The sequence below is a fragment of the Nuphar pumila genome, chromosome 15 (genome assembly GCF_984573655.1).
Source record: "Nuphar pumila chromosome 15, dmNupPumi1.hap1.1, whole genome shotgun sequence".
NCBI lineage: Eukaryota > Viridiplantae > Streptophyta > Magnoliopsida > Nymphaeales > Nymphaeaceae > Nuphar > Nuphar pumila.
Genome location: NC_143263.1, coordinates 14,023,285 through 14,041,543, shown reverse-complemented (window position 1 = coordinate 14,041,543; position 18,259 = coordinate 14,023,285). Strand labels below are relative to the sequence as shown.

Below are 18,259 nucleotides of genomic sequence, written 5' to 3'. Positions count from 1 at the left end.
TCACTGGTTCCAATGCAAATTAACAAATAAAGAAAATAATGTGGTTGCCCGTTGTTGGTGTCGATGGCCATTTTGAGGGAACATCAAATTTGGAAATACGAACCCCCTTGATTGGTTGCCTAACCTTGATTGTTTGCGACCAGTTTTAATGCAAATTCTAGTGATAATTGAGTCTCTGGTAGGGGTCTGCCTAACCCCAGCTAGATAATAAAAAAGAACAGTTCAGCAGCTTCAGCTAACCAAAATGAGAGCCCCACAACATATCTGAACATAGACTGGGGAAGGTTTAAGATAACGAGTAGATGTTGAGATTTGAAATTGCGTTTGGTTGCATTCCACAGGCAGAGCCATCCACTTTTTTTTTTATGATGATGAGGATGAACCCTTGCCGAAGGGCGGAAAAAGCCCAGGTGGGGCCCCACGACCACCCTGTCTTACGTGGCCCACCTCTGAAAGCTACGGGCACACCCGTGTGCTAGGGGTTTGATCCAGTGCCTTCATCTCAGCACCCTCACAACCAACCCGCTGGCCACACGGGAGATCCCGTGGTCAGAGCCATTCAGATGTTGATCCCACTTTCCGAACTCTTTACAGCAGGCCAAGAATTGGTGATTTCATTTGGTTGCCTTAAGCTGCTCATTAGTAGGGTACATGCAATATTGAACGGCAAAGAATCCAAAATTCTAATTGCTAAGCAGATAATATTTCCACAACCATTATGATAGTGAAAAACATTCAAAGGAAGACAACGATCTTTTCCATAGTGAGAAACAGTAAAGGAACAAAAATAAGGCACTGCTTTACAAGCACAGAAACTATTGCATTAATAACGATCTTTTCCATATAAAAAACCAAATGGAAAGATAACCTGTCTTTCCTAAACATGATTTAAGACTCTCAAAGAAAACATACACCCACATTTGGAGGGCCCCTTTGCCCTCCAAATTGCTCTCCAACTCCCTCTTTCTCTCTCCCACTAAACAAATGAGGACAAAGAGGGCACACAAAAATGAGGGGAGGAGAAAGAGGATGAGCACACTTCCAGTCCCTTCACTCCTTTCTCCCCCAATCCTTCATTTTTATTCTTATCCCATGAAATCACCCCATATCTATCTAAATCAACCCTCCCAACATGCCAGATATTCTGCCTGGACTATGCTTACAGTATACACTGCGCATCCTTACATACACAGAAAAGAAAGGGAAAAGCCAAAATTAAACCAAAGGAAAAAAAAATCCTGTTGATGGTTGCCCTGATGGCAGAGGTTTTAGGCCAGGGTGTATCCCGAAACTGCAACTTGAGCAGGAACTGCAGCATGGATGTAGACAAACTCAAGGCTCTTTCCAGCGGCCAATGAATCGATCCATGTAGGGAAATGGTATTCATTTCCAAATTTAGATAAACCCCACAAAGGGCCATACAGCTCCCATATTGCAAGCCTGAGGTCCTTCACCGTTTTGTTCGACTTGTTTGTCACAATTGTGGAGTACCTGTAGTAAGTTCTGCCCTTGAAGCTCCAGGAGGTAGTTGTAGTTTGAGATATAGCTATTGGAGAGTAATTCACATCTGCTCAACACAGAGAAAGATGGATATACCAATGAGTTCACCCTTCAGACTGTAAAGCAATGGCATATTCTGCACACGAGAGAGAGAGAGAGAGAGAGAGAGAGAGCTCACGTGGTGTAGGGATTGTCTTGGGATGTGGCTTTGGAGTTGGCTGCTCGGAAACTGGGGGTGCAGGAGATGGCTGCCCGGAAATTGGTGATGTAGGACTTGGAAGCACTACTGCAAAACATTCACATAATTTTACAGTTAGTTCTTCGTACCAGTAACATATCCACCACTACTTGAATAGCCAGACTGCAGAAAAATTTCCCCTCAACGATCTAATGATTGATTGATGACAATGGTAATATGGTAACAGTGCTGATGGTGATAATGACGACATACCACAATGATGGTGTAATAGCATTGTTATGATGTGAAAGAAGAAAAACAACTTCAAGTTCTAGAAAGCCAGCATTGGGCCAAGATAGTCAATTCGTGGATTTGGAAAGATTTTTGAGCCAAGATATACACCGAAGAAATGCAACTATAGATCAATAACGTGAATTTGTGATCTTTGTACTTGGTTCACTAACCACTTCATATTAAGCCAGCAAGCTAGTTAAACACCATGAGTTCATCATACCTGGAAGCAGCTGATTGTATCCACCACTGCCACCATGTAAGCGAGCTAGTACACCAAGAAGAGGTGCATTGTTGTAAGTAGCAGGCTCTGTTTGCTCGTAGTTCTCTCTTTCATCAGCGAAATCATCATATGCATCTGGGCCACCAACAATAGCACCATCAAGAAGGTTTGGATCACTTGCCTTCCTGCTGAACCAGGTAGCATAGCCCCCTCTGCAACTAACAAAGGTTGAGTCCACCTTAATGGAGACAATAGATGAGCCCCTGTGATGAACTTGGCGTGGATAGTTATTGCCATATCCCACCATGTAGCTTGTAGCTCTTGGGTTATCACCAAGGATGTAATCCACCTGCAAATTACATAGAAACCATTAAACAAAGAACTTGTCAATTGACTAAGCATGCACTCATTTATGTGATTGTGTTGCTTTGTGTAAAGTAGCAAACTCCCTTCGAAGGAATAATTCAGTTGCTAGGGCTGTCTGTATGCCATGCTCAACGTGATCAAATGTGTGCATGTGTGTATTTTACCTTAACTATTTTCAGATTTAGCACAGGAAAGAAATCAAAGAGAGGTGTCACAAGAAAAAGCCTAAATAACATGCACGTATGTGCATTGTGAGTGTGTCTGGGTGTTAAAGAGAGATAGATGGAGTGCCTTTCATGCCACTCAAAGATACTCTTTAGTTAGCAGCTGATGATTATTTGATCGGATAAATTGTTTTTAGATAATTGAGAATTCATGGCACTCTTAGTCATATGATTCATGTAAACTTTACAATTCAATCGTGAGAACGTGCTTACTTGGGACTTCGCAAACTCAAGAAGCTCATATGGAGAGGATGTTCCCGAGGGACAGTGTAAGTACTTCCCAGCAGATGAGAGGTAGTCAGAGTAAACCGTTAATAGAAACGAGGCACTCGTCACAAACTGCATGTTGTTCCATCTTTGCTGGAAAAGCAAACCGCCAGGAGTCCTCTGAACGTTCCGGGTGCCTTTGCCAAGGCATGAGCACATGAAGTAATCTGCCTTCTGCTGATACCTTTCGAAAACGGAAGCATAGTGCCCTCCCCTGCCTTGCATTAGAAACTGCATGGAAAGGCACAACAAAGAACAGGTCGGTCGTATCTGCTCTGTGCTTATGTTCTAAAGATATTCAATTGCTAAACTCAGAGCAATCTCATAAGCCGGGATCAAAGACATGTACTGCTTAAAAGCCGGGTAATCTGACTCACCTTGGAGACCAGAACCTGCACGCCAGCATATTTCACGTCCCACCCAAACTCTGTCATGCCCCATCCAGTCCCACCAAGGGAGTCGCCGTTTTCTCCAAGATAGTTTAGATAGTAGGGTTCATTGGTAGCCTCATATAACCATGCCGCAGCCCACAGCAATTCATCCTGGCGAAAGACAAGAGCAATCTGAATTCTGTGTATGAAATGCAACAGTTACTCTTAACATAGACGTACTAATAAGAGCTCTTGCAATGGCCAGATCAGGTGAAATCACATTGCACAAAAGCAATGTGCGGCCGAACTTAAGCAGCCCTCCATCAGTCCGACACAGCCGGTGAGGTGCGAAGACCAACAGCAGATGGAGGACACTCAAGTGCATGCAGCAGCACTTTGCTTTTGCGCAATGTGATTGCACCTGATCCTGATTAGTCCTTGCATGAAGCCAATCGACTCAGACTGTTGTCACCAACTCGAGCAAATCTAGCCCCATATTGAATAAAAGTTGTGACCAAACGGGAAATGGCCCAAGTTGGTGCAAAGCAATGCTGTTAATACCATTGTGAATCGGTCGTATCCTATCGATTCGCAACTGACCCTATTCGGATTTTTTTTCAAATAAATACAAAAAAATGCTAGAAAACAGTTCTTAATATTTTATGACACTTGTCATCTGCTGGTCAAAAGTTAACTGATTCAATTCGATTCAGTTGAGAATCGATAGGCCGATTCACCTGAATCGTCGTCAAATGGCCAAAACCATTGGGACTATATTGGTGCCAAGTCTCAGAATTCTATCACACGGGTTGTCCTTGATCATGCACAAAGATATCACAGAAAATAACGAATGAAAGTGAGAAGGCATCGAGATGATTACTGCATATCCGCTGACTGATTGGTAGTACTTGCGTGCAACTGTAATGCTGCTGTCGTACTTGCCTCTGTACTTGTCCGCTAACTCGAAAAGCTGGAAATCAAGAAAGAAAATTAATCATACACACACACACACACACACACAGAGAGAGAGAGAGACAGAAACAAACAGACAGACCTGCTTTGCGTGGTAAATAAGCTCGTTGGCGTAAGCAGGGTTAAAGTGGCGGAAAACCATGGAAGCAGAGGCCATGGCCGCCGCAGTCTCTCCGGCGAGGTCCGACCCCGGGTTGTTCGCGTCGATCCGGTACGCATAACGCGGCGTGGTCATATCCTCCGGCCTCTGCCAGCAGTAATGGTCTGAATTTCCATCACCAACCTGCTCAATCCGATCAAAACTAAGCCAATCAAGCACAGCAACAAAACAATGAAACGAATGAAAAAAAAATAGCAGTAGTAATACAAAGGCGAACCTCGCCATAGAGGACGTAAGGCTGGGGGTGGGCTTTGATGAGGTAGTCGGTGCCCCACTTGATGGCATCCAAGGCATGCCTCAGCTCCCCACTGTCGGCCATTTGCTTCCCGTACTCGACTGCGCTCCACGACATCATGGTGATGGTGAAGGCCATGGGCAGCCCGAACTTCACATTGTCCCCCGCGTCGTAATACCCTCCCACCAAGTCCACCTGTGTTGCACAACCAAGTAGAAATCAATAAATTAATGAACCACCACCTCCAAGGCCGTAGTCCATTGGCTACATGAACCACCTACTGTTAGCAGTTAGGGGAATGAACCCCACCCCAACTTAGCGCGCCCACGATTTGAAAAAACACTGATATGTATAAATTCTCTTTTCAAGAGAAAAGAAAGAAACAGTGGCTGGCTTGTTGGCAATTAGGGTTGTCAATGGGTCTTTGACCCACAACCACCCACGTATCAAACCTTCTAAGGTTTGGGTTTGAACCGTCTATCCATACATTAACCCTTTTTTTTTTTTTGCTTTAAATGAAACGGTGGAAGGTCTTTGCCTCACAGGTCGATGTATAGATGACACAACATTGAGGTGGAAATGATCAGATGGGATCAGGTCAGTGGATGCTGTTGATTTCAAGATGAACGGCATATAACACCTGTACGAATCGGATGCCCAGGATGAGTCGCCACTCTTTTCTCCGATTCGGATGGACAGCATCGGAATGGTTTTAGATGAACGGCTCACAATGAACTTGTTCATTGTATTTGATGGGTGTCGTTCATTTTAAAGATGAACGACATCCAAGGCGCCTCTGGCGGTGTGCCTCTCTCTGAAATTATTGATACCCCAGGGACAGAGGTTGGAGGGGGGACTTCACTTAAGCCATCAGATTTGAAAATTAACGAGCTGGATTTGCTTGGGATCTCTTCCTGGAACCATTTTCCAATGAGCTCACTTCCCGAGCCGAGCTAACATGTTTGACGCAAATTAGTCCAAATAGCTAACACGTGTTCATTCCCTACATGCTGTAAAATTAAGGGGAAATTTTCATTTAGGAACATATTTTGTCTGGTATTTCAGAAAAGCGAGGCCCAACATTTCACTCTAATTTTAGCTGGTGATTTGCAATCGGAATCATATAAATGTGGTTTGAAGTCATATGATTTCAAATCACACATTCCACCATGTTATTTATTTCAAACGTGATTTCAAATCACATTCCCGTCTCTTCTCTTCAGAAAGAAAAGAATTTATCTCTTCAAAAAAAAAAAAAAGCACATTCCCGTCTCTCTCGTTTGCATGAGATTCGAAATCATATGTTTGTTTGGCTGGGGAAAATGGAATTCATTCTCTCATTTGCATGAGATTCCAAATCACATTTGTGCAACCAAACATACTAAAGTCTCAAAGTGTCAAATGGAGACACCAGTTGGACGAAACGGTGAGTTGATTATCATAAAATTACGAAACAACTCCTATTGCACAATATTGTAAGCACAAGCCACCTTTTTCACGCCAAAGTTTAACAATAACATGTCTTCATATGGATTTTAACCGTGAAATTAAGTGCTATGAATACTTTTTCAGAAAACATGAGGTTCCTTCTGAAATATCAGGTAAAGTTGGGTCTCTAAATAAAAATTACCTACGCCTCTTTGGATTGGGGAATTCTGAGCTTTAGTAAATTACAAAAAAACCGCATAAACTCTTAAGTATTCACAGAACTACAGCCAACTTATTGGTTAATACTTGTGTAACCGCCTTTCTTTTTTTCTTTTCTTTTTTTTGCTAAGCCAAGGAAAACCCTTTTTGATATTGGTAAAACTAAAGAATGAACTCAGCTTAGACCTCGCAGTAAAGAAGAACACTTCCTGTGGGTTTCGAACCATGGTCGTCCTGTGTCCATGTAGTGACAACTGACAAACTAGGGTCGCCCTTAACCCCAGGGGCCTTGAGCCCGATTCTAATACTTTGGACCTTAAGGGGATAATTTGGTCATTTTATTTAAAAAGGAGAAAAGAGTCATATCTGAATATGGTGAAGGCCAGATAAGACATTTCCTAAAACCGTAGCGTCACGTTTGACCGGAACGGGGGGAGGTGCTCATTTCCCCCGAATTGATGAGCACATGGCATGCAAAGGAAATAAAAGCGTCCACCCACGCGATGTCCGTACACGTGGCAGGTGGAATGCTCGCGCACATGGCATCGGCACGGGCCTAAGTGCACACGCTGCGCACGTACGAACGCGGCAATTTGCACGTACCACCACCCGGCAAGCGTGCGCTCATGCAAGGAGTGGGGTATAATTCCATAACACGATTATATATATTTTATATATTTGTTTATTTATTTAAAATAACAAAGGGTGAAATTATATCCTACTGAAAAAGAGTGAAGTTAAGAATGTGTGAAATTATATCCCACTGAAAAAGAGTGAAGTTAAGCAGAGGAGCTCCTCGCCCACAAGCAGCACAGAGCATGCACCAGACAACACACACACACCAAGCATAAGTGCGCCAACAACCCCCACCCCACACACACACACACAGCCACCTGTAACTGATCTATGAGGCCAGAAGCATATGGTACTCTCTCTCTCTCTCTCTCTCTCTCTCTCTCTCTCTCTCTCTCTCAGATCAGAAGTATATGGTAGCCTCTCGGAGGAAATAAAAAGAAAATGCACAAAAAAGTAGTTTAGGAAAGAAGGGCATTACAAGGTTTCCTTTAAACTCCTGTAATGTAGCAATAAACATCACTAATTTAACCTTTTTTTTGTGTGTTTTCCTTTTCTCTTCTTTATGGATGCAAATTATGAAAAGCCAACAACAAACACTAGAAAATAGACATACAGGAGCAGAGTATCCATGGAGAAACTCCAAAATGCAAGACAATAATGAAAATGCAAGCCGCAGAAAGAAAGAAAGAAAGAGAGGATGAGAAATGCAATTAGAAGAGAGAGAGAGAGAGAGGTGCTCACCCCATTGGCTTTGCCATCGTTCAAGCCGGAATTAGCACGCCAAGTGACCCTCTGCGTGCTGGGCAGGTTCCCAGACCTCTGCGCCTCGAAGAAGAGTATGCTCTTGCTCAGCGCCTGCCCGTAGTCATGCCCACCATGCACCAACGGCAACAAAACCATTAAGAAGTGCAAGAAACACACCGCCATTGACTCTCTCTCTCTCTCTCTTGTCTTCACCAAAAAAGAAAGAGAAACGAGAAGAAGAAGAGAAGCCCCACTATGTAACAATGTGGGCTGCCCTAAAGGGAAGGGGGAAGGGGAGGAGGGCAGTGGCCGAATGGGAGGGGCTCAACATCTATATATGGAGAAGAGGAAAGAGACCCCCTAATAAGATTGGAGGAGAATAGCTTTTTTTATTATTTTATTTTATTTTATCTCCCCAAATGAAAGGGGGGTGGGGGTAGAAATGAAAAAGGGAGGGAAAACAGTCATGTGGTGCTGCTGCTTTTTCATGTCTCTGTTTACATTGGGCACAACAACACAAGGCCGGTGAGCCCTTTAATTAATTTCCACCGATGCGTTAACAGAACGAATTTACTCCCTCACTCATCCTCGACAACCCAAAATTTATTAATAACTGTCCTCAACAGTTTTTTTTTTCTTTTCCTTTTTTCTTTTGTTTGCTATTTCGATAATGATTGCTTCAATTTTTTTTACGTTTTCTGGGATTTCACCACCTTTTTTACAATTCACCCCCTTTGGACGAGTCATTGCCCCCACCCCTCTCTCTCTCTCTCTCTCTCTCTCTCTCTCTCTCTCTATATATATATATATATATATATATATATATATACCGAAATGGCATATACTGATATCTTACAATAATATGGTACGGGTTGAAACTGACAAATTTAACCAAATATTATTTTGGTTTGTCTTATACATGGTGAGAAGCACACAAGAGGTCGCTTGACATTTTGGTATGCCCTAATGTGCAGTTAGGCGCACGGATGTGTCCTTTCATAGGTGGACCACCTAAGGCAGGGTGGTCATGGTCATAGAGCCTCACTCAGGGTTTTTCTCGCTTGGGCAAGGGTTCCTAAGCCAGGGTAGGGTGGTCATGGAGCCTCACCCAGGGTTTTTTCTGGCTTCAGCAAGGATTCCTTGTCATAAAAAAAGAGAGCTCTTGAGAGCATTTACTTTTCTTTTTTTTATCATGTAACTAGATAAAAATTAACGACAAAGTAAAGGGTCAACCTTGATCTCACTTGTAAGAACTATGTTCACCTTGTGGACATTAGGCCTTGACTATCTAGACTTTTATACTAAAAGGTTAAGTAGTAATCCAATAATATTTGGTTCTGGTTTGGGATTAAAAAGAAGGGGAGTTGAGAATTGAGCCCAACTTTTTTTTTTTTAAAGAAAATTTTAGCAAAGGGTACCCAATTAGTTGTAGTACAATTTGAGTGAGCACGTGTTTGACTCTCCATGGCCAGGCTGCAACATATGCATCAGAAATTATTAACCTTTTAATTAAGCTTTGATTTGGTGTTAAATTATTGTCTATGACAACTACTCATGGACAAGGTGGTCCTTATTAATTTAATGATTAAGCATGTGTATAGCGAATCATTTCTCTTCTGTTAACGTGATAAGCTGTCATTAGAGAAGTTAAATCGATAGGTTGCAAACCCTAATAAAGTATTTTTCTTTTTGGATAATCAGAAAAAAAAACTGATTCACTCAACCTTGAGCTCATTGGTGTAAAAACTCCAAGTCCCCTTTGCCCACAAGGAAGTGCACCCAGCTTTATCATCAAGGCATGAGACACTGGGGCATGGGTTTCAAGCTAGTCATAGCCATCTAACAAATCAGACTCTTCCCCTTGTCAATTCTTGTAAATAATTGGTGTAAGAATTTATCACTAATCAGATACGATCAGTCAAATCCGTGTAAGAATTGGGAATTCCTCTTCCAACTCATCCGGGAATGGGCATTATGGCAAACAACAAAAAGAAAACCATGAAAGGAATTTGTCCAATAATAACAAATGACCTTAATGAGTCACCTCTATTAGATGAGTGGAGCCCTTGTGTGGTGGTGGTGGTGGTGGTGGGTGGGTGGGGGGAGCATAAAAAGGGCTTCTTCTTTTTTCACAGGAAATGTCGGGGCTAGGCAGACCCCTACCAGTTATACAACCATACCATTTGGAGTTCGAACTTGCAAAGTCCCAACACATGGTGACCTGCACTAACAGATCATGCCAGATAGGGGTGGCAAAATCTAACCCGACCCGCCAACCCGCTTCTTAGCCGGGTTAGGGTTTGGCTTAAACATCTTCGTGTCGTAAACGGGTCGACCCGCCTAACCCATTTATTAAATGGGTCATGTTCATGTTAGGGGTATGTCAACCCGCCAACCCGTTTGACCCGTTTAATAAACGGGTTAGGCGGGCGGGTCGACCCGCCTAACCCATTTATTAAATGGGTCATGTTCATGTTAGGGGTATGTCAACCCGCCAACCCGTTTAATAAATGGGTTAGGCGGACGGGTCAACCCGTTTACACGAACCCATCAAACCGCAACCCAAGTCCCACCAAATACACGAACACGAATCCTATTATGGTAATCGGGTCCCATCACCAAGACCGGCAGGTTCCTGAGCGAGATTCTGGTCGATGACAGCCTCGTCGGAACCCTAATCCCCCACCCGAAGCTGACAACGGTGTGCTTTCTCACCGAAAAGGCGCTCCTCACACGGATCTCGACACCAGAGAATAGGCCATTGATCACTCCGGCAAATGATCTCGATGCCACCGTTGATCTGTCGTGCTGCTCGGTCGGAACCACTCCTCCATTCTCGCAGAACCCTAGCCGGAGACGATCGATCAATCCTCCACCACCGTTCTCCTCCAAGAGGTCGTTTACCTCCAAACCCTCGCTCGTCTTCCGGTCAAAGAAGGCGTCGGGGTCATCGGAGAATCAGATCGGCGGTGATATGGTCATCTTCTTGATGGAGAAATCGTCGGCCCGGGGGTTGAACCGGATGAAGAACTTGGGGTCGCGGCCGCCACGAAGGAGGTCAAACTCGGCTCTCATGGAGAGGGGGGAGGCAGCGGGGGATCCGAAGGGGCCGATGTCGGTCTTGACGATGAGTCGGAAGGCATTGGAGGGGTCATTGGGGAGGCACGAGAGGCGGACAGAGGGATCGACGTCGAAGGCGGTTACGAGGCTCATGCAAAGCTCGGTGGCGGAATCTTCGGCCGAGACCCGTTTATTAAATGGGTTAACTGTCGTGTCAGGTTACCCGTTTAATAAATGGGTCGTGTTTGTGTTTGCCACATCCGACCCGTTTAATAAAAGGGTTGTGTTCGTGTTGAGGTATGTTGACCCACTGACCTGACCCGATTGCCACCCCTACTGCCAGATAAGCAGAGGCCCAATTGGTAACCTTAAATAGGGTTTAGGAAACAAGGGGATGGCCCAAGAGCGTCGTGTTTTTTTTTTTTTTTTTGCGGAAACTTTATTAGTCTTCACTTAACACAAAAAGTGTAGTTTCCACCTCATAAATAAACACCTTGATTAAATTTAAGATTCAATTGACTTCTTGTTCTTGGGAATTAATTTCCATTTTCCCCTTTTGGAACTTCACCATAGTTCATAAATTCCAACATTTTTCTCACTAAGCCTACATCCCTTTCATACGGGTCGATGTCCACTTCCGTTAATTAAGGAAACATTTTCATTTTCATAGAAAAAAAAAAGAAAAAGAAAACCTTTATGGTTTATATCCAAATTACCAACAAGTAAACCAATGTTGTAAGGATGGTATCGAATAACCCTCAATCGATTTTCAAAAAGATTCATGGAATCGACCGGTTCCGATTCTGATCTGAATTGGTATCGGAAAAATATTTAAATAATATAAAATTTTATTTTAAACTCAAATGTTCAAAAATAAACCCAATCAGCTAGATCGCTTCACTTCAATTTTCGGCCAATATTAAACTCAAATGTTCAAAAATAAAGTCAAATGAGGGGTGTGACACAGGTTTACACCATCCACAGTGACCGTAAGTACAACAGGCTGCCTCTGTTTCGGGGGATGGTTTCCCTATTCCTTTAAGGAAAAAACTATACAGACAAAACATTTGTTCCATTAATACTACAATAGTGGCTTCTGGCGTGGTTTAAAGTTTAACTGTTTACATACTCCTCATTATTTACTGCTCAATTATGGGAGTTGGAAATCAAAGCATAAAGAAAGAGGGAGGATCATATATAGTGACAAAAGTTTAAAACTAAAAAAAAACTCGGGAGATTTTGAAAATTTTCACAACTCATGTATTTTTTGGCAAAATCTTGAGAATAAAAAATACATTTTAAAATATAAAAAATTTAATTTTTAAAAGAAAATATAAATAAAACACACTTAAAAATAAAAAATATTGGGGGTTTTCATGATAAATATCTTTTAAAAATATAAATATCACGATATTTCCCATGGTTTGAAAATCTCGCTAGAAATTACAGGAGATTTTTTATAAATCTCGCTATATTTGTCACAGAGGGGAGGAAAGAGGCAAAGTGAAGGGGGGGCATCTTCCACCAATAGCTCCGGTAATGCCGGGGAAACCCTAGCGTGGGAAGCCGGCTTGATTCCTCCAATTACGGCATGGATTTCCACGACTGCGACGTCCCTTTCCCACACATTTTCTCAAACCAAGCGAGTTTCTCACCTGTTCCGTTCCCACTTTTTTGTCTCATTATGAGTTGGTGACCCGTCTCACACCCCCACGGACTCTCTGCGACCAGACCACCTCTCCTTTTGAACACTAGACTCCACCCTATAGAACCCCTTTTAGTCCACACACACACACACTGACACACGGTCACAAATCCCGTTATTGGGTTTTTGTTTTTTTTTTTTGACGAAGAAAATTAAAAAATAATTTTAAATTTTCTAAAAAATATAGGTGTTTTAAATTTTAAATATGTAAAAATATAAAGATATTTTGTTAAGAATGCAATAATATCAAGATAAAACACAATATTTTCAAAATAGGCAATATTGTTGAAAAATAGATATATATATATATATTTTGGATTGTATCGGTTCTTCATAAATCTCACGATAAAATCAAGATATTTTCAAAGAAACAGTGATGTTTGTAACTATTTAGTTCAGATCAGCTGACGCAGGAGGGCAGCACCCACTAATTTCTTCTGTAATCCTGAGCTTCAACGGTATTTATTTCAAGCTTTTTTTTTTTCAATATTTTGCATCCGGAGACAATGTCAATATCCTGGCCGCGTAAAAGGCGAGGGCTAGGATCCTTCCCCACAGGGCATATGCTGGGCTTCGGCTTATGCAAGAGGGTACCGCCTGCGGGAGTCGAACCGGGACAGCCTGTTTGACAGCCTTGGCCCGCTCCAACTACTCTAATCTTTTTCAGGTTTTATAATGGGCCTCTTGGACACAAGAGTCTCGAAAGATCATTATTAGTTTTAGGTCATGTATAAAAAAAATAAAAATAATACGACAACAATTCAATTAGACCCATCGGTTTGTAACATATTACATATTCAAATCTGTCATTTAAATAATGTAAGTTGAGTATGTCTTATCTTCAGAATTTAAAAAAGAAAAAATCACCGAAGTTTGTTTGTGTGTGTGTCCAGCCGTACAAGTGAATTCTTGACTTTGAACTGAAGCATCCTGTTCAAACCAAACCGAACCCATTTGGCAAACTAGGACCCGTTTGGATCAAGAAGCAGATTTGTGTCAGGACCTGATCACCGTCCGATCTTCATGTTCGACGAGTTGTGTGCGCATGTGTGTAGGAGGTGTTTATATAGTATCAAACCACCATATCACCATACCTTGTGATAGTACACTCTTGTTCTACATATATCTGTTCTTCATAAGAAAAAACTAGCTAGTTAGCCAATTTATTTTTTTCATGTAAAAAAATTGACTGCAACATAAAATCTTTTCAGTCATTCCTTGATTTTCGCTATTTTCACTATATTAAAACTTGAGCCTCAAGATTCATTAGTGATGATTAAACCCAGTGATACATAAATTATGCTAAACACATTTGTATAGTTAGATCTAGCACAAACAAGAGTATGCACCACCGTATTTTACAGCAGAAGCTGCAGAACCACTATATATATAAACCTTCAAAATCGACAGGGTGCTAAACGAAGCATGCCATTGGATTTTTGGTATTTTTTTCAAAATTTTAACTATATAAATGTGATCAAATGTTTGTTTTTATAATAATCACTTCTTAGAGCATTTGATTCTGATGCATGAATAGATTTTTATAAGGTTTCAAAAATAATGACTTACAATTTTCATAAATTTTTTAGGCTCTAAATACCATTTTTCATTCAAAATGCATTATCCAAGTGTTGATTTCTGATAAATCAATCATGTTAAACACATCTATGGGGTAAAAGTTTTGAAAAAAATATCGCAACTTCTTTAGCATGTTTCATTTAGGATCATGCGTATTTCATATATATATATATATATATATATATATATATATATATATATATATATATATATATATATATATATATATATATATATATATAGGTGTGAAATGATAGGTTCTAAGTGATACGTGCTAAATGAGCTTTTCAAGGCTTTTTATTTTATTTTTTAATTTTGACCATACAGATGTGATCTATGTACTTGATTTTATAGGGATTAGCTAGTAAAGTGTTCCATTTTGACACATGGATCGGTTTTTTAAGGTTCAAAAAATCAACGGTATAAGCTCTTTGTAAATTTTTAAGGCTTCAAATATCATTTTTCTCATCCAAAACACATGATCAAGGTGTGGATTCCTCCTAAATTGACCATGCCCAATACATTTATGTGGTCGGAACAGCAAAAAAAAAAAACACCAAAAGAGCAGAAAAACCTATTTAGAACTTGTCAATTTTGCACCTACCCATTTCTCTCTCTCTTTCTCTCTCTATATATATGATAAAGGGATGGTTCACATGGTCTAGTACATTGTCCTCTCCTTCAAAATCTCTACTTTAAATATGCTTTTTTAGCAAATCTAAGCATATAGATGTGATCTTCATCTTCATATGAGTACTCTTGGATAAAAAGGATTTTACAAGGTTTCCAAAATCACTGGTTCTGAAATTTTTCTTGTCAAAAAATCTTACCTATAGTTTATTTATATGTTTTTAACCGTGAAGATCATATCTATATGGTCAAATTTGCCAAAAAAATGTATTAAACTTAGACACTTTGAAAGGGAGGACAAGAGGTGGACCATCTCTGTTTTTTTATATATATATATATATTGCATTGGTAGAAGAGCACTGACAATGTGCTATTCTCCAGCTTGACTGGCAAGAAGTAAAAATTTCTTTATTATGAGATTAGGCTGTCAATGCATGGAATCCATGTCGGTGCCCAGTTAGATTCTGATCAATCTTTCCCAATAATGGAAGCAACAGATCAGACTCGGATGCCTTGGATCAGTACGGTCCATTATGGATCCTGATCCACGTGATCATGCATGATTTGGACTAAGGACAAAACCCAATTGGAACCCTCCTCTCGTAAGTGTCTTGCCCGATGCGGATACCCGCTCCACTGATTTTTACTGGATTTATTTGTTCGTTAGAGTGTGCAATCTCAAGTGGTTGGATCCAATTAAAAAGGTCCATATCCAGATCCATTTATGGGTTTAGCACCGGGTCCCTTTCAATTTAGTTGATGGTGTCTTTATTCCTTAATCCCCTTCGCCTTTTAACCGCAATCAACGGCCAGCTTCGAAAGCGAAACGACCGCGGGCTAAAACCGGTCAAGCGCAACGAGGCACCGGCCTTAGCCGGTTACCACGGTTCTACCGACACAAACCTACCGACCAGTACCGCCGCCACGTGCCGGTAGGGAACGTTCTCCAATGGACAACAGCGGGGCCCATCCTCTAACTGCTTTTGCAAACTTTTTTGCATTAAAATTTTGAAGAAAAGACAGTTTCCGGTTTATTAGAAAACGATTTTTTTATTATTTTTTTATTATTTTTTGATCGGTTTCCTAATCTACCCTTTTTTTTGTCTTTTGCTTTATGGCTACAGTGGGGTCCGACCCCCGCTGTCTGTGCCAAGCATAGTGACAAACGTTTTTTTTTCGGCAAAATCTTGTTTGTCAAAAACTCGCGAGAAATTGAAAATTTTTCATAAATCTCACGTTTTTAACGGAAAAATCTCAGTAATAAAAAAATAAATTGAAAACTATAAAATATTATTTATAATAAAATTTATTTAAAATAAATATACACAGGTTTTTTTTTACCATAAATAGCCGTTTAAGACATAAATATCGCATGTAAATCACGGTATTTATGTTTTATTCACAAGTCTTGCGATATTTTGAAAATCTTGCAAGAAATTGCCGTTTTAAACTTTCAGGCAATTTCCTCGCAAGATTTTCATAATCTGGCAATATTTGTTACAGAGGTGCCAAGATCGGATTAGGGAGCCCCCACTCTCACTTTCCTTCACCGGGACATGTACGAAGACACGCACGGACACGAGTTTGCAAGTTTTTTTAAAAACGATAGAGGATGGCACGGTTTTTATTATTTTTAATTGATTAAAACTAAAAATTTTATGTCTTAATATATGTTTTATTTTTGGTTACAGGGGAAATTGCACTTATAGAGATGCCAGCTGTGCTGAAAATTCCTGCCGAGCTACGGTTAGGGGTTTGTTTCGGACCCAAGTGGAAACCGGCTTGGATCAGATTTTTGGGTATGGTATCGGGTCTGGACCTGGGTCAAATTGGGTACACTATAAGAAAAACCAGCCTCGGACCCAATAAGAACTACATGAACCAAACTCAGTCCATACCCGATAAAACCATATAAATCAGGACCGTTGACACTTATTATATAAAAAATACATTTTATTGAAATACTATGAAAGCTTTAAAATAACTATTAGATAATAAAATGCAATCCACACTTTCATAGTTAGCAGGTCTCCTAATCACGAAACCTCAAATGGCGTGTCCCTGTGATGCACAAAAGACAACAATATATTTTTTTTTGTTTTTTTCAAAAATTTTAATATATCGAAATAATATTGCACATACCATAACGTGTCAGATCACTTGTTTACGTGTCGTGTCTTCCTGTTCACTAACTGGTCAAGAGTCCTAGAGTTGAGAGGCTTTCAGGGAAAAAAGATTGGTTAAAGCTTCTCTTCTCTCAATCTCTTTAGCCTAAAAGGTATCACTTTTTTGACTTCTTTTCTTGTCTAAAATGAAAAATAGCCGCGGCCAAGAAGGTAAGGTGGTGGCATTGTTTCTTTAGCTTTAGAATGGCATAGTTTTCCCAATGTCCCTTTCACATATATACCAAATGGTAAAGAAGATTCTCCATTGCCATGAAAAAAATAAATAAATCTGGTTCCTCATGGCATCAATCTTAGCCGTCCAATCGAATGCATCTGAACAGCTAGGATCAAGTGTATGAACGGATGAGAATGTGGATGGTAGAGATGCATTCGGTTGGACGGTTGAGATTGAGATTCGATGCGCGGCGGCATCATATGTCATAGGATACAATTCTTTCTCTTTTTTATGTGCTTGTTAAAAGAACACACTTGATTCTTTCTCATCCTTTTCAGCTAAGGAATTTTTGAAAAATTTCATTGAAAGGAGTGAAAGTACTTACTTGGCTTCTAGATTGAGTCTTGTTGAAGTGAGGAATATGCCCCATTCCCAAATTAATAATAAAGTGAGATTTGGCCTTATTGCATCCTGCGATGTGATATCATGTCCTTTGCTCCATTGCCAACGACACTGCGAGTGTATTTCCAACGTACCCTATTGCACTATCCATCAGAATAATAAAACAAGCCCAACGTACCCTACCAGGGATGAATGTTTTCTCAAAATGCCTCTGACTGTAACCACTGGGTTGGGATGTGGGGGATATGTCTTAGTAGTTATTTAAAAGAAAGAAGAGATGTTTCAAGCAATGTTGTCAGTATCGTTGGGCCACAGATTCAGCTGTATCGGCCGAGATGGCGCCGATAAGTGAATCGTTCTATATCGGCCAGAAAATATATGTGTCAATCATAACGTGGCATGTGTTAAAACCATTAAAATAACAAAAAAATAAATAAATTTTAGTATTTTTTTTTCAGGGTGAAGCAGATTGATTTTCTGCTAAATAACATTGGTTTGAAGAAGATCTTGGCAAATTCAACTGTCAATTTAACACAAGCATGTGGCCATTAGGGATGCAAATGGGTCGAATCCGGGAGAGAGGTTTTGCAATTTTTCGCTATTCTGGATTCGATCAGGATCCAACTCCCCATGTCTTTAGCTGTTCTGGATTCGGTCAATTTGCATCCTTATTGGCCATGCAAACTGATGAAAATTTTATGGAAGTGAAAAAAAAATTCTTTGTATTTTGATGTTATTTGTACTATACAAATTGCATTTGCCTTTCTCTTGGGTTTCACTATACTAAGCA

The 18,259-nt window shown here is 40.6% G+C and overlaps 1 protein-coding gene across 1 annotated transcript; it reads right to left on the bottom strand.

Moving 5' to 3' along the window:
- Positions 1-796: 796 nt before the first annotated feature.
- Positions 797-8,125, bottom strand: LOC149814576 (endoglucanase 19-like). The gene is made up of 9 exons (XM_089988944.1): positions 7,752-8,125; positions 4,770-4,982; positions 4,475-4,675; positions 4,301-4,390; positions 3,427-3,591; positions 2,996-3,280; positions 2,193-2,541; positions 1,679-1,786; positions 797-1,567 (listed from the first exon to the last, which is right to left on the bottom strand). The coding sequence occupies exons 1-9, from the start codon at positions 7,935-7,937 to the stop codon at positions 1,269-1,271; spliced, it is 1,896 nt and encodes a 631-aa protein (XP_089845070.1). The 5' UTR covers positions 7,938-8,125; the 3' UTR covers positions 797-1,268.
- Positions 8,126-18,259: the final 10,134 nt, after the last annotated feature.